The sequence below is a fragment of the Lygodium microphyllum genome, chromosome 13 (assembly GCF_053477565.2).
Source record: "Lygodium microphyllum isolate KBCC chromosome 13, Lygodium_microphyllum_v1.1.10, whole genome shotgun sequence".
Taxonomy (NCBI): Eukaryota; Viridiplantae; Streptophyta; class Polypodiopsida; order Schizaeales; family Lygodiaceae; genus Lygodium; species Lygodium microphyllum.
Window position 1 is genome coordinate 121,764,899 of NC_141147.1, and position 12,360 is coordinate 121,777,258.

Genomic DNA, 12,360 nt, shown 5'->3' on the forward strand with positions numbered 1-12,360 from the left:
GCACCTGGAACACTTGAGATGGTTCCCTAGTTGGGACCTCCATCGAGCAGCTTGTTTCTTAGGTCCCTGATACTCACAAGGGGGAGAGATTCCCATGGAGAGAGAGATGGATCCATCTACTCATCGGACGGAGGGAGGGAGCGAGGAGTTTGGCATAGATTCAGATGATTCTTTGAACTCCATCGAGTTCCCATCTCTTCGTGAGGCTAAAGAAATTGTAGCAATGAGATAGGACACAGTATACACTAGGTGGCAGAAGAGATAGGCATGGTCCATGGAGCCATGCCAATCTAAGGGACTTAGACAACCTTCATGAGGATCCTCTCGTGGAACATTCAAGGCTTTGGTGGAAGACTTTTCCACCAAGGACGGAGCATTATGAGACAAGATCTCCATAGAGTGTTGGTTGGAGGATTAGTCGATTTTCTTATGCTACAAGAGCATCACCTCTCGAAAGAGAAAATTTCCCACTACAATCGAAAGAGAGGATTTCCCACTACAAGAGCATCACCTCTCGAAAGAGAGGATTTCCATAGCTCTTGCATGATCCAAGGGACAAAATCTCATTGTTTTGCTTCTTGATTTCAAGAAGTCCTATGATAGAGTTGATTGGGAGTTTCTAGAGGGCACCATGTTGAGGATGGTTTTCCCAGAGCAGTGGATCAAAGGTATATCGGCTCTATATTCATCAGGTCACAGCCAAGTCCTCATTAGTGGGACCAAAGGTGCCAAATTCAGTATTCAGAGGTCAATAAGACAGGGATGCCCCCTTGCACCTCTCCTTTTCTTATGTTTTGCAAAGGCTATGAGCTCCTTCTTGAGGGATAGGAATACAAGTATTCCAGGCATCAGACTTCCCATTCCAGAGTTTAAGAAGTTGCTAAATGTAAAGTTTGGGGATGACACATTTAGAGTTGAAACCACATGAGAGTTTTACTTGGGTCCCCCATGGCACTTCTATGGGATACTTGGGCTGCCATGTAGGCATTGATATTTCTTCACCTTATTACTTAGCATAAGACAAAAGTCACTATATTGGAGCACAGCGAGACTATCACTAGCAGGCAGGGTGGTAGTTGCAAATCAGATTCTATTAGCCACCATGTACTACATAACTTCTTGTTGGGCCTTCTCTAGGGCATGCATTGGCCAACTGAAGTGGCTCATCAGGAATTTTGTTTGGTCAAGTGCAAATGGTAGTCTTGCAAGGGCTAAGGTAGCTTGGGATGTTATCATCCAGCCTAGATCCAAGGGTGTTTTGGGGGTTATTGACTCGGATAGTTAAAGTAGAGCACTAATGGTAAAGGTCATTGTGAAGGGCCTTCTTTTCGGTGAGAGGCCATGGAAGAAGCTACTATTATGGAGATTAGAGAGGGTTTTTCCTGCTCATGGAGGGCCGTGGTAGCCTAGCACATATTGGATATTTCAGCATATCCAAGCTACAGGACTTGGGAACAGTTTTGAGGTCAGGTTTGCTGCATCTATTATACAGGCATGGAGATCAATATCTACGAGATTTCATCAAATTGACCCAACGAGTGTTGAAGAGAAGTTGAGGCAGCCACTTCTTTTTAATCAGCTACTCAAGACAGAGAGAGGCCCGACAATTGGAAAGAGGACCCTCCTATCTTGGGGGAGGTTCTCTGCATAAGTACCTTCTACAGTGGAGGAGTGGTTTTCCTTTCTAGAGCTGACAGCCCATATACAGAGACAAAGACTTTGAGGTATCAGGGGGCCAAAGTCATAATGGAGGGCATCATGGAGGTGGCACCCCTTGAATGGAGGAATGACAATGACAAATCAGACATGGATATGGATCTTTACCAGAGAAGAGATCCTTCTTGTAGTGGTAGCCACCAAGGAGAGAGTGTGTTTACTTTTTAGTAGAGATGGATGACAGACTTAGGCAAGAGGACCTGAATTCATTAGAGTTCACAGGATGCTCTCCACAAAGGATTAGAGTTGTTGCTCATTGTGATAGGATTTGGTACTTAGGCCCAAACCCTCAAACTTGTATGGAAGATGCATGGAGACATTGTCATGTAGAAGGAGGCCACTACAGAGGCTTCAATGGGATCCTGCAAAGTGGGTATAGAGAGATTCATTTGCAAAGACACCTGAAGATGACCCCTTCATTGGCTATACCACTAGGTTGGAGAGGAGAACACAAATGAGCAAGACTAGAGTGGTGCCAACTAAGCATTGGACTATCCAAGGTATATCACAACCTTTCCTAGCAAACCTCTAAAGGAGATTGTAGGACAGCTTTAGACCAAGAAAGATTTCACTCTTTCTTTGGTTACTAGCACACAGGAGTTAAGCAGTTGGCACATGGCTGCACATGGCTTGGCTATGGTAGAGAACCTATTCCTTGCATTAGATGTTTGGAGCATGAGGAGACTCAGAGGCATTGCTTATGGGATTGCCCACCGGCTCAGGAGGTCTAGAGGAGAGCCCTTAGGATGGCGTTTCATGGCACTACAAATTCTATGATTGCTATGTGGGGAACAGTTGCATGGGTCACTGACAAAGGCCAAGCTTGTGGGTATGAGGATGTACAGGGGTGTCACGCTTATCTCATCTTGAGGCAGCTAGTGAGCAGGACTTTCATGCCAGATTCTCATAGACAGTATGGACTCAAGGACATTGTCACAAATGGGAGGTCATAGCTAGCAGTATTTCTTAGTACATATGGACAACCAAATGTAGCTAACCTATTGATTTATTGGACATATCTACTATAGAGACTCTTTCCAAGATTTGGACAAAGACCATGCATACTCTTCGTGGGAGATGTGAGAGAATACAAGGCAGCTCAAAGACTATGAGGAAGAGGAGAGATGCTTTTCTCATGACATGGGATTCTAGCACCTTTTTCCTCTTCCAAACCCACATGGTTTGGCACTATAGACCTCCACACTGGCTATTCACTCAAGCTTTGTAATAGACTTCCCCTTGTTATATAATTGTTCATATGGAAGTCCCTCACAAGGCTGCTTTGCAATTGGTTTTTGCCTTGGGACACTTTGTTCTGAGGTGTATTAATAGAATTTTCACTTTTCTCTGAAAAAAAAAACATTCAATACATTGTCCAAGATATTCAGGCCCTTGATAAATCCATAATGATTAGGGTGCACAAGAGAAATGAGGTGCTTATGGAGATGACTAGCCATGACTTTAGTGAAAATTTTGTGCATAGATCCCATCAAAGAAATTGGCTGCCAGTGTTCCGGGATCGAGGGTGATGGCACTTTTAGAATCAGCTTAATGACCCCCACCTTCCACGAGGTGTGTATAATTCCAGTCTCCCAAATCTGTTGGCACATGGCTGCCAAAGGTTTGGCAAGAGAGGCTACATAGCCTTCAAAAAACTCATTAGCCAAGCCATCCCATCCTTGACATTTGTCCTTGGGACTTGGGTAGATATAGCAAAACATCCATGACCTCTCCCTCTGAGATATTTTTGTCCAAATCATCATGCATACCTCACAATACTTGATTCCTAACCACTGCTAAGTAGGAAGAGACAAAGTACCAAGAAGGTCAATGAAACATTCTCTAAACATATGCACAATGGACTGCAAGTCCGTAACCATCAAGCTGAGTGCATGCTGGAGGCGCAAAATATTTTCTTGAGTAGGAGAGGGATGCAAGCTATGCAAGTGACATGAAGCATCTTGTAGATTCTCAATCAAGCTTTGCAATTTGGCTTGCTGATAAGATGTCAATTGGATTTGCTGAATGAGATTTGTCAGCCTTGTGGCTAGTGGTAGCAAGAATGGATCATTTGGGGAATCAATTAGCAAGGAGTGGAACAAGGAGCGGACCAATGCTAGCATAGCTTCAGCAGCATGCCGACACTGCCTACAAAGAGAAGCATAATGAATGCTGTAATGTCTAGCATCCCTCTGCATGTTATGGAGCAGTTGCTCAAAAAAATCACTATCCCCTATAGGCAAATCAAGTAGAAGCCTATCAACCAACTACTCCATATAACCATTGAAGAATGGGTGCTTCAAATAAGATGAATTAAAATGCAATGAGAGCCTTCCCAAGATTTGTGCAAAAGGAGTGATGGAAAACAGCTTTCATTCCCTTATATCCTTTCTTTCCTTTTACACCATTGAAGAATGGGTGCTTCAAATAAGATGAATTAAAATGCAATGAGAGCCTTCCCAAGATTTGTGCAAAAGGAGCGATAGGGTAGGAAAGCATGTCAAACTGCAAAGGGAAATGTTCCAACAAAACATATTGTTGCAGCACCTCGATATCCAAAATCGCTTGCAAGAAAACATCATCGTGCATAACATACATTCGGTCCAAGCAAGACCATGTGGCAGAGTACTGTATTGATTGAAAAGTAAAATCCGAATCCGATGGGCGGAGCCAAGACCAAATATCCTAGTTTAAAATAACCATCTCAAAATCATGCCACGCACGGCTCTCAAGTGCATCCATCACCAAGTGCTCAAAGGTAGATTGCAAATGATAAACACACATTGAAAACTCCCATTAATATTCCCAGTCTACAAAGAGACAAGCAAGCTACCAGCTGATCCCACAAATCCTACTGAGACGAAGAGTCATTTGGTACATAGAGGCCTACCAGTCATAGTACCTCCCCTTCAAATAGAATTTCAACTACTAAAAAGTGGTCATGGACGTCATTCTTCACAAGACCGGACTGAAACTTGCCATTCACGACCATAAGCACACAAAAATAGCATCGATCTAAGGCCAATCCATAGAGCAACCAACACCCATGGCAATCCACAATTTTTCCGGCTTCACTATGATTTTTATGCTCAACAGCACACAACACATCCCATTGATTGTCATGCAGAACGCACGGCAGTCATATGGGTGTTTCCTAGTCATAAAAAGAGTGATGTCTCGGATACCTTCCAAAAGTTATTAGCCTATATTGAAGAATAATAAGAAAAGAAGTGGAAATACTTATGGGTTGATAATCGTGGAGAGTATACCTCTCAAGCTTTTAAAATTTTTGTGACATGCATGGCATTAAAAGAGAGTTAACAACTCTAGAAAACCCAGCTTGAAATAGGGTGGCTGAGAAAATGAATTGGACTATTCAAGAGACGGTTCATAGTATGGTATCTAATGTAGGTCCCACACATGGTTTTTGGGCTAAGACTACTGTTCACTTGATAAATAGGTAACCTCACAAGACATTGGATGGAAAGATTCCACAAGAAAATTTGTGTGGTGTTGAATGAACAAATTGTTGCAAATCAGACTTTGAAGCATGAGAGAGTGTATGTACAAGAGGGAGAGAGAGAGAGCTCAAGTACAAGAATAAGATCTTTCTTAGTCAGTTGTTCATGGTACAACTAGTACACTCTCCTCAACTGTGAGTGTGTACTTTAGGCTGTTTATATAGCCTCTGGAGAAGTTAGGGTTAAGGGTTTCCCCTTGCTCCCCTGTCCTCCGGTCCATTTACACCTAGCTACCCTTATCCTCTCCAGTACAAGGAGAGTTTCCATGCTTACTTCTCAACACCCCCCCTCAATGCCACGTGGCATTGGATAAAGCATGATAGGATGCCCCCCTTAATCCACAATGAGATGCCTTTATAAATCAAGCTGCAAAAAAAGGTTATAGGTAGAGAGTGTTACAAGACTCAAAAGAGTCGGTCATCTGTGGATTGGGAGGCAAAGTTAACCTCCAATTCCTTAGGTACTTCTGGAACACTCGGACACTTACTGGTGATATGCCCGGTCTTTTTGCATTTATTGCACTTCATTTTGTCAGGATATTTCTTCTAGCAATTGCTTACAATATGCCCTTTTTTGTGACAGAAGCACTTAGTAGAAGCTGTATGGACTAACACTTAGTCACGGGAACTAAATGGTGAAGTCCCTTCAGTATGGTTTCTCTTCTCTTCATCCAGGCATGACTGGATGGTACTTGCCAAGGTTGAGTTCGGGATATTAGTAGGGTAATCACAAGGGTTGAAAAAACCTTCTTCACAGACTTCAGAAGGATGGCAATGGCATCTTTATCATGAATTGGTGCTTGAACGGAGGCCAGCTGTGTCATAAGCCCCTTCATATGTGAAATAAACTTACTTAGATCTTCTCTCTGTTTATACTCCAAGCTAAAAAACTCAATCTTTAGAAAGATCTTGGAGTTCTTCCCTATAGCGTTGTAGAGCCTTTCAAGTTCATCCCACTTCTCCTTGGCAATGGAGAGTTGGCCAATATGATGAATTAAAGATTCATCCAAATGAAGCATGATGATGGCTTGAGCCCTTTAATCATCTTCTACATCAAGAGGACTAGATGGGTCAATAACCTTGGTCCCTTTTATGAAGGGCCAGTAGCCTCATTCCATCATTTTATATTTTACCAGAACTTGCCAAGGATGGAAATTTTTTCCATTGAACTTGCAAATTTGAGGCCTTATATCTGCATAGGCCATGGCCATTATAGGAAGGTCTTACCTATTGCCTTGAGCAGTGGCAATGTCTACTCCTTTACAAGTGGCCAAGTACAAACCAAATAGCAGAACTGATAGCCCTACAAATGATAACCAACTTTAAAGCTGTAGAGATGAAAAAAGTTGGAAATCATACATATGTAATATCACAAGATAGGATTTTGGAGGTCCTGCTCTTCGAACAACCCTTGATTTAAGCTTTACTGTTTTCCTAGGTTTCAATGAGGTGAGCTTTGAACGGACTTCACGCTCCTCCTGATAATGTGGCCTATTAGAGGAGTTCTTGGTGGAGCACAGCTTATCAATCAACTCTATGCTATGGGATGAATCAGAGGAGAGCACAATAACACTCATTTCTTTGATTTACCAGCAACAAACAGTAAGTAGCATCAGTTGAATGCATTAGTAGTGCTAAGAAGCACTCTTACCAACATCCATTCTAGTACTCATAATGTAGGTTGATCTTTACAAGCTTAATATTGTCCAGGGAATGAGAAGCACTCTGCATTTAAGCTCCACAAGGCACTAACAAATCTTGACAAGTGTTTTTCAGTGATTAAAATCACTGTTGATGATGCCCAGATAGAGAAAAAATGAAAATGAGTGAGCTTGAAGCTCCCACTATGGCTGGCAGAAACCCACAGTTAGGGTTTGGCTCATAGCAACCAGCACAAGAGGAATTTCTCCAAACCCTCTTAGAGAGAGATGGCCCACTAGGGGGGCTTTGAAATCCCTATGGTGGCCGCCTCAATCGTGCCCTCTACTGGTCGTGGTCTAGCTCGAATCAGGCCGCCTGCAAATCTGCGCCAATTTCTACGTTTTCAGCAATGTCATCCTGTTGCATGGCCAATGTGGGGGTTTGTGGTGCTGGGCTGCTGCACCTTGAGCTAGGGAAGAGTTCCTTAGAAGAACCCTTGAGCTGAAACCTCCTCTTTTGTTCTCCCCAAGTCCTCCATCAAAGGTGGGTCTAGCTGTGGATATGGTGGTCAAGAGGTAAGAGGTAGAAAATGAAGCCTCGTGTGCACTTAATGATGTAGGAAAGCTGAGGGAAGCTGAAGAATCAGACATAACTCTGATACCATGTTGCAAATCAGGGTTGGAAGTATGAGAGAGTGTGCACAAGAGGGAGAGAGAGAGAGCTCAAGTACAAGAATAAGATCTTGCTTAGTCAGTTGTTCAAGGTACAACTAGTACACTCTCCTCAACTATGAGTGTGTACTTTAGCCTGTTTATATAGACTCTGGAGAAGTTAGGGTTAGGGTTTCCCCTTGCTCCCCTATCCTCCAGTCCATTTACACCTAGCTACCCTTATCTCCTCCAGTATAAGGAGAGTTCCCATGCTTACTTCTCAACACAAATCCTATGCACATTCCAAGTGGCAAGACTCATATGTCATGACTAAAAGATTTCAGTGTCCGGACTGATTTTGCCTTGACTGCACTTTTAGAGCCATAACATCAAGAGTGCCCTCATCCAAAAAGTCAACAAATACTACAAATGAGTTTAAGAAGTGGAGGGATCATATCCTTGTTTTGGAGCATCCCTTAGGTATCGACAATTCCAAGGGGTGATCACTTTACCACATGGACCAAAAGCAAGCCGCACAAGAGGGTCCCGCAAACGATCAAAAGAGGGCTTCAAAGCAAAGGATTTTCAAGGGCCCATCAAGATTTTGGTATTAGGAGTAGATACTGATGATGTCGTATATTTGTGACGCACATAAATGCATAAAGGGTCTTGCAAAGTACTCAACATAGCTGCTGTCGAGTACACATCAGACTTTTTCCCTCTTCTAGCACTGCCAGTCCTGCTCAAGGGAATCCGAAGGTCGCATAGGTTGTTTCCCTTTATCCAAAATAGGGTGCACTAGGACCTCGTTTCCTTGAGGGCCATTGATCATAGGAGCATCATGGACTAGTGAAGCCAAAACCCCCCTCCATTGCAGTGGTCTTTTCCGAATAGCCATGAAATGCCCCGATTGTACACTTAAAAAACAATGCCCTACAATGGTTCCCCACTTTAAACAATAGTGCAACGAAGGCATTCCAGAACAATTCAAGTGCAACCAGCTAAGGCCTTTTGCACGTACTATCCCACAGCATGCACAGGCAATTGCGATTTGCAACCCACAAGCTAGGGGGAACCAATAGCATGCCAATCGCTCCCTTAGCATCCTTACGCAATGGCTAGTAGACTACAAAACAACATTCAACTTCAATCCATACTGGGCATTCCTATTGTAACAACCGTCGGAAGTCCACCAACGGTCTCCAAGGCATACATGCACCAAGCATTTGTCAAAGAACAATGGGACTTTGACAAAAAGATCATCCCAAGAGCATGTCAATTTGAGCGATATCTCAGCCTAGTGGGCCAACAAAAATTTCCTCTACACAATCCCTCTACAAAATCGAGTTAGCCATTGGTGGATCCAAGAGAGCACCATAATCCTACCAGTGAAAAAGAGGATGACCCCTCTTTCATAGAAGGCTGAAAAAGAGTGCAGTAAAGTGTTGGTATCCACGGTAGCATCTAAAACATCCTCATTATCCTGGGCTGGAAAGGATTCATGCTTATGTTGAACATATTCAACCAATAGCATATTGGCAAATTCCAAGAGATATTCCCACTCCAAGTCTTGGGACTCCTTAACCACAGAAGTCACCTGCACATAGGAACAAGCACCATGCTCAGATTGTGGAGGGACTTGAGAATCAACTATAACATCATCAAGTGTATGCTCCATGCATTGGAGGCATGTTTACTCCTAACAGGGGGTTGCACATCAGTGCTGGGCTGGACATCCGAACAGGGGGTAGCCATCTACGCACAAGAAACCATTTCATCCCACTCTTCATTGTTTGAATCAGGCCCCAAGGCATCCACCACCTGATCTATGAAGACTACCTTGAGCTCTCACATGGTGCAAGACTGATGTAAATGTAGATCAAACAAAGCCTTGACCACAAACAATAGAAATAGCTGAACTTCGATACCATCACAAACTAGCTCCATGGAAAGCACATCATGGCCATGGATTCCCAACATTCAGCAAATCAGCTCTAGGATTTGAACCACCAGACTGCATTGGTGCATATAGAACGTCACACTTAAGGTCTACCACACTTGAATATGGATGATATCAAAATGCCCCACCTCCATCACTCACTCACACTCCCTCTCTAGCACTAAAGTCATGAGGATGAGGGCACTACAAGGACTACACAACCAATTCCATGGTCATGTAGCTATGGCCAGGAAACTGGAATTTGTATCAAAATTCGAGAATGATAAAGAGGTGGTAGAAGCCTTGCTCTTGGTGTCCTTCTCCTATAATGCTGCTAATTTATTACACTTCTTCCAGAGATGCTCCTTCTTACCATAGAAGTAGCATTGCCCCTTCTTCTTCTTCTTCTCCATGTTGCCCCTCTCTGAAGCAACGAATGCCCAATCATGGATGCCACCAGACTAAGATGGCCATGTCCATTTTAACCTGAATGCAGACTCATGCTCCAATACCATGAAGGCTATACGTTGGAAACTCACTAGAGTCAATGAAGTCTAAGCTCATATGGCATTTGCCATACCATCATACTTGAAACGCAGCTTGTAGAGGACAATCCCCATCAAATGAGCTTTTGGGGAGGGAAAATTGCATGTTACAAAGCTGGTCTTGAATATGGACCACTCGAAGGATCGGAGGGTCTGAAGTTGACCATAGAGAGTGACAGCCTGCATGATCAATACAGCCTCATACATTGAGTTGAAGCTTCTCCCACACCTTGAAACATGTCCCATAGGAGGTGACTACTGGTAGGACTTCCTTTGAGTTCCAGTCTCCCTCTCTCCACAAGATGCAAATGTGCAATCAATTTTTGAATACAACGTTTTATGCTTGGCATTTTGAACAGAACTTACTTGAAGCAAAGACAGCCAGAAGCAAGCTTGTGTCCAGCACAGAATCGCCTCTATTTTCAATAGTCTGACCTGTCACCACCATTAATAAATTCAACACATATAAAGTAGAATAAACAACAAAATTATTTTTCAAAAACCACCCACAAAGTAGCACAAGCGCATGGAATAAGCACAAATCTACATAAAAAACCTACCCTAGATACCTCTCAGTGGTAATGGAGCATGATCAGAAATTCTTAATTAGTTGCTGCTCAGAAGCACATGAGCAAACATTGTGGTTTCTATGGAGCTATCAACTAGTACTTCACTTGGTACCCACATACATTTCTCTCTCCAACAGTTTTGTAATGATGTTAACAAAAAAGATATGAAAGAAAAATCCATTGGTAAATACAACTTTCAACAAATGGACATTTTAGACATAACGAGGGAAACCTTTATAATTATCGAAAAGCAACGCATTTCCGTTTGAGGTGTCCAATGCAAAAATTGTTACTCCTTTTGCTGCAATATACGATACATCTGATTTGGAAGTAACTTTTGCATCCACACTCACTTGAGCCACAAAAACTTCTTGCTTGGAACAATCAACATAAGGGCAACTATGAATCACCGAATAAGCAGCTGAATCATGCAGGTACCTTTTGATTCTTTGTCCATCGATAGAGATAACATATAAAAATCCATCCAAAGAACCCAATATTACTCGACCTAGAGAAGGGAAGTGTTTAAATGAATTGAAAACAAAATCTTCAATCCAAGTGCAAAACTAGGTTAAAGAATGTTGTAGTTGTTAAATCATACTTGAAGAAACCATCTAAACCAAAGTAGCAATCTGATTCATGACCCCCTCTCATGTACTATTTTTTCAAACTCATGAGTATTCTGTATTTACTATTTCAAATTCATCCTTGACTTGCCTTTTGTTTGTTGTGCCATTGTTGATCATCATTTCACCCCTCATATAGATACTTGGACATATTCGGCTTGTTCTTATGGACACAATTGCGAGAGAGTACAAGACAAGCAGATGCAATAGTACTTGCTAGGCTTTAATGGACCCTAAGTAATTTTGGAAAATTATGATGTGCTTTGACTCTGTATATAAACCCTAACCCTTATATATCAAGGTATAGCCCTAATGTGTAATAGCAGAGGGTGAACAGATGGAAGGTGTACAAGATTGTATGGTGGACAGTGAAGTACTCATAGTCACATGGGATGGGAAATGGGGAAGGAACGAGAACAGGGGAGACCATGAATTGTCAGTCCTTGTGACCATGAAATTTCATTCCTTGTGACCATCTGGTCACATGGAATAGGCATGGGAACGGGAATAGGGATGGGGAACGGAAATGGGAGACCCAAAATTGACCATTCCCTATGACTATGGAAGTACTAATTTAGTTAGTGATGGATCAGGAAGCAAAGATTCTACTGGAGATATAATTTGTTCACAGAAATAACATCTTGAGAAAGAGGATAATGAGATGATCCATTTGAGTTTAAAGGCTGTTTACTTTTGCGGTTAACATTATCCTCCTCTTAAATGAGTGTTGCTCCCATGGCACTCTCCATCATAGGTCGCATGCTTCAACTTGCACCGAGGACATGGATGCTATGGACCACTATGTGTTGTCCTTGGAGGAGTCCTTTAGACTATGACATGGCATGTTTTTGTTTTTATGCTTCTCCTGGTAGAGGAAACGCCCACACTGTAGATTTGGCAAGTCAGAGTCTATTTGAATTAGCTGTGGCAATTGATTCTTTAGTGGAGTTGGCTGGCTGCTCTTTTGTATGGCTAGCTGAAGGTGGATAACCAATCATGCGTTAGCTAGCTGAAGGTGGATGAGCTTATAGAGGTGTGGTTTTCATAGGGAACATGGCAGTGGCTGGTCACATGCTCGTTATCATAGGTTGCATGGCAGGAGATCTAGATTAGATACTACAGGATGAACTAGCACAAAGTGTGGGTTTTACACA

The 12,360-nt window shown here is 42.6% G+C and overlaps 1 protein-coding gene across 1 annotated transcript in view; it reads right to left on the bottom strand.

Annotated features, from left to right (window-relative positions):
- Positions 1–12,360, bottom strand: part of LOC148027144 (protein GAMETE EXPRESSED 3-like) — a 72,637-nt gene that overhangs the window by 7,970 nt on the left and 52,307 nt on the right. Inside the window, exons 5-9 of the mRNA XM_087690396.1 lie at positions 10,813–11,088; positions 10,378–10,446; positions 10,055–10,191; positions 8,914–9,124; positions 6,464–6,539 (exon numbers count right to left, since the gene is read on the bottom strand). Coding sequence (XP_087546522.1) covers positions 6,464–6,539; positions 8,914–9,124; positions 10,055–10,191; positions 10,378–10,446; positions 10,813–11,088 — 769 coding nt within the window. The remainder of the gene's footprint in view (positions 1–6,463; positions 6,540–8,913; positions 9,125–10,054; positions 10,192–10,377; positions 10,447–10,812; positions 11,089–12,360) is intronic.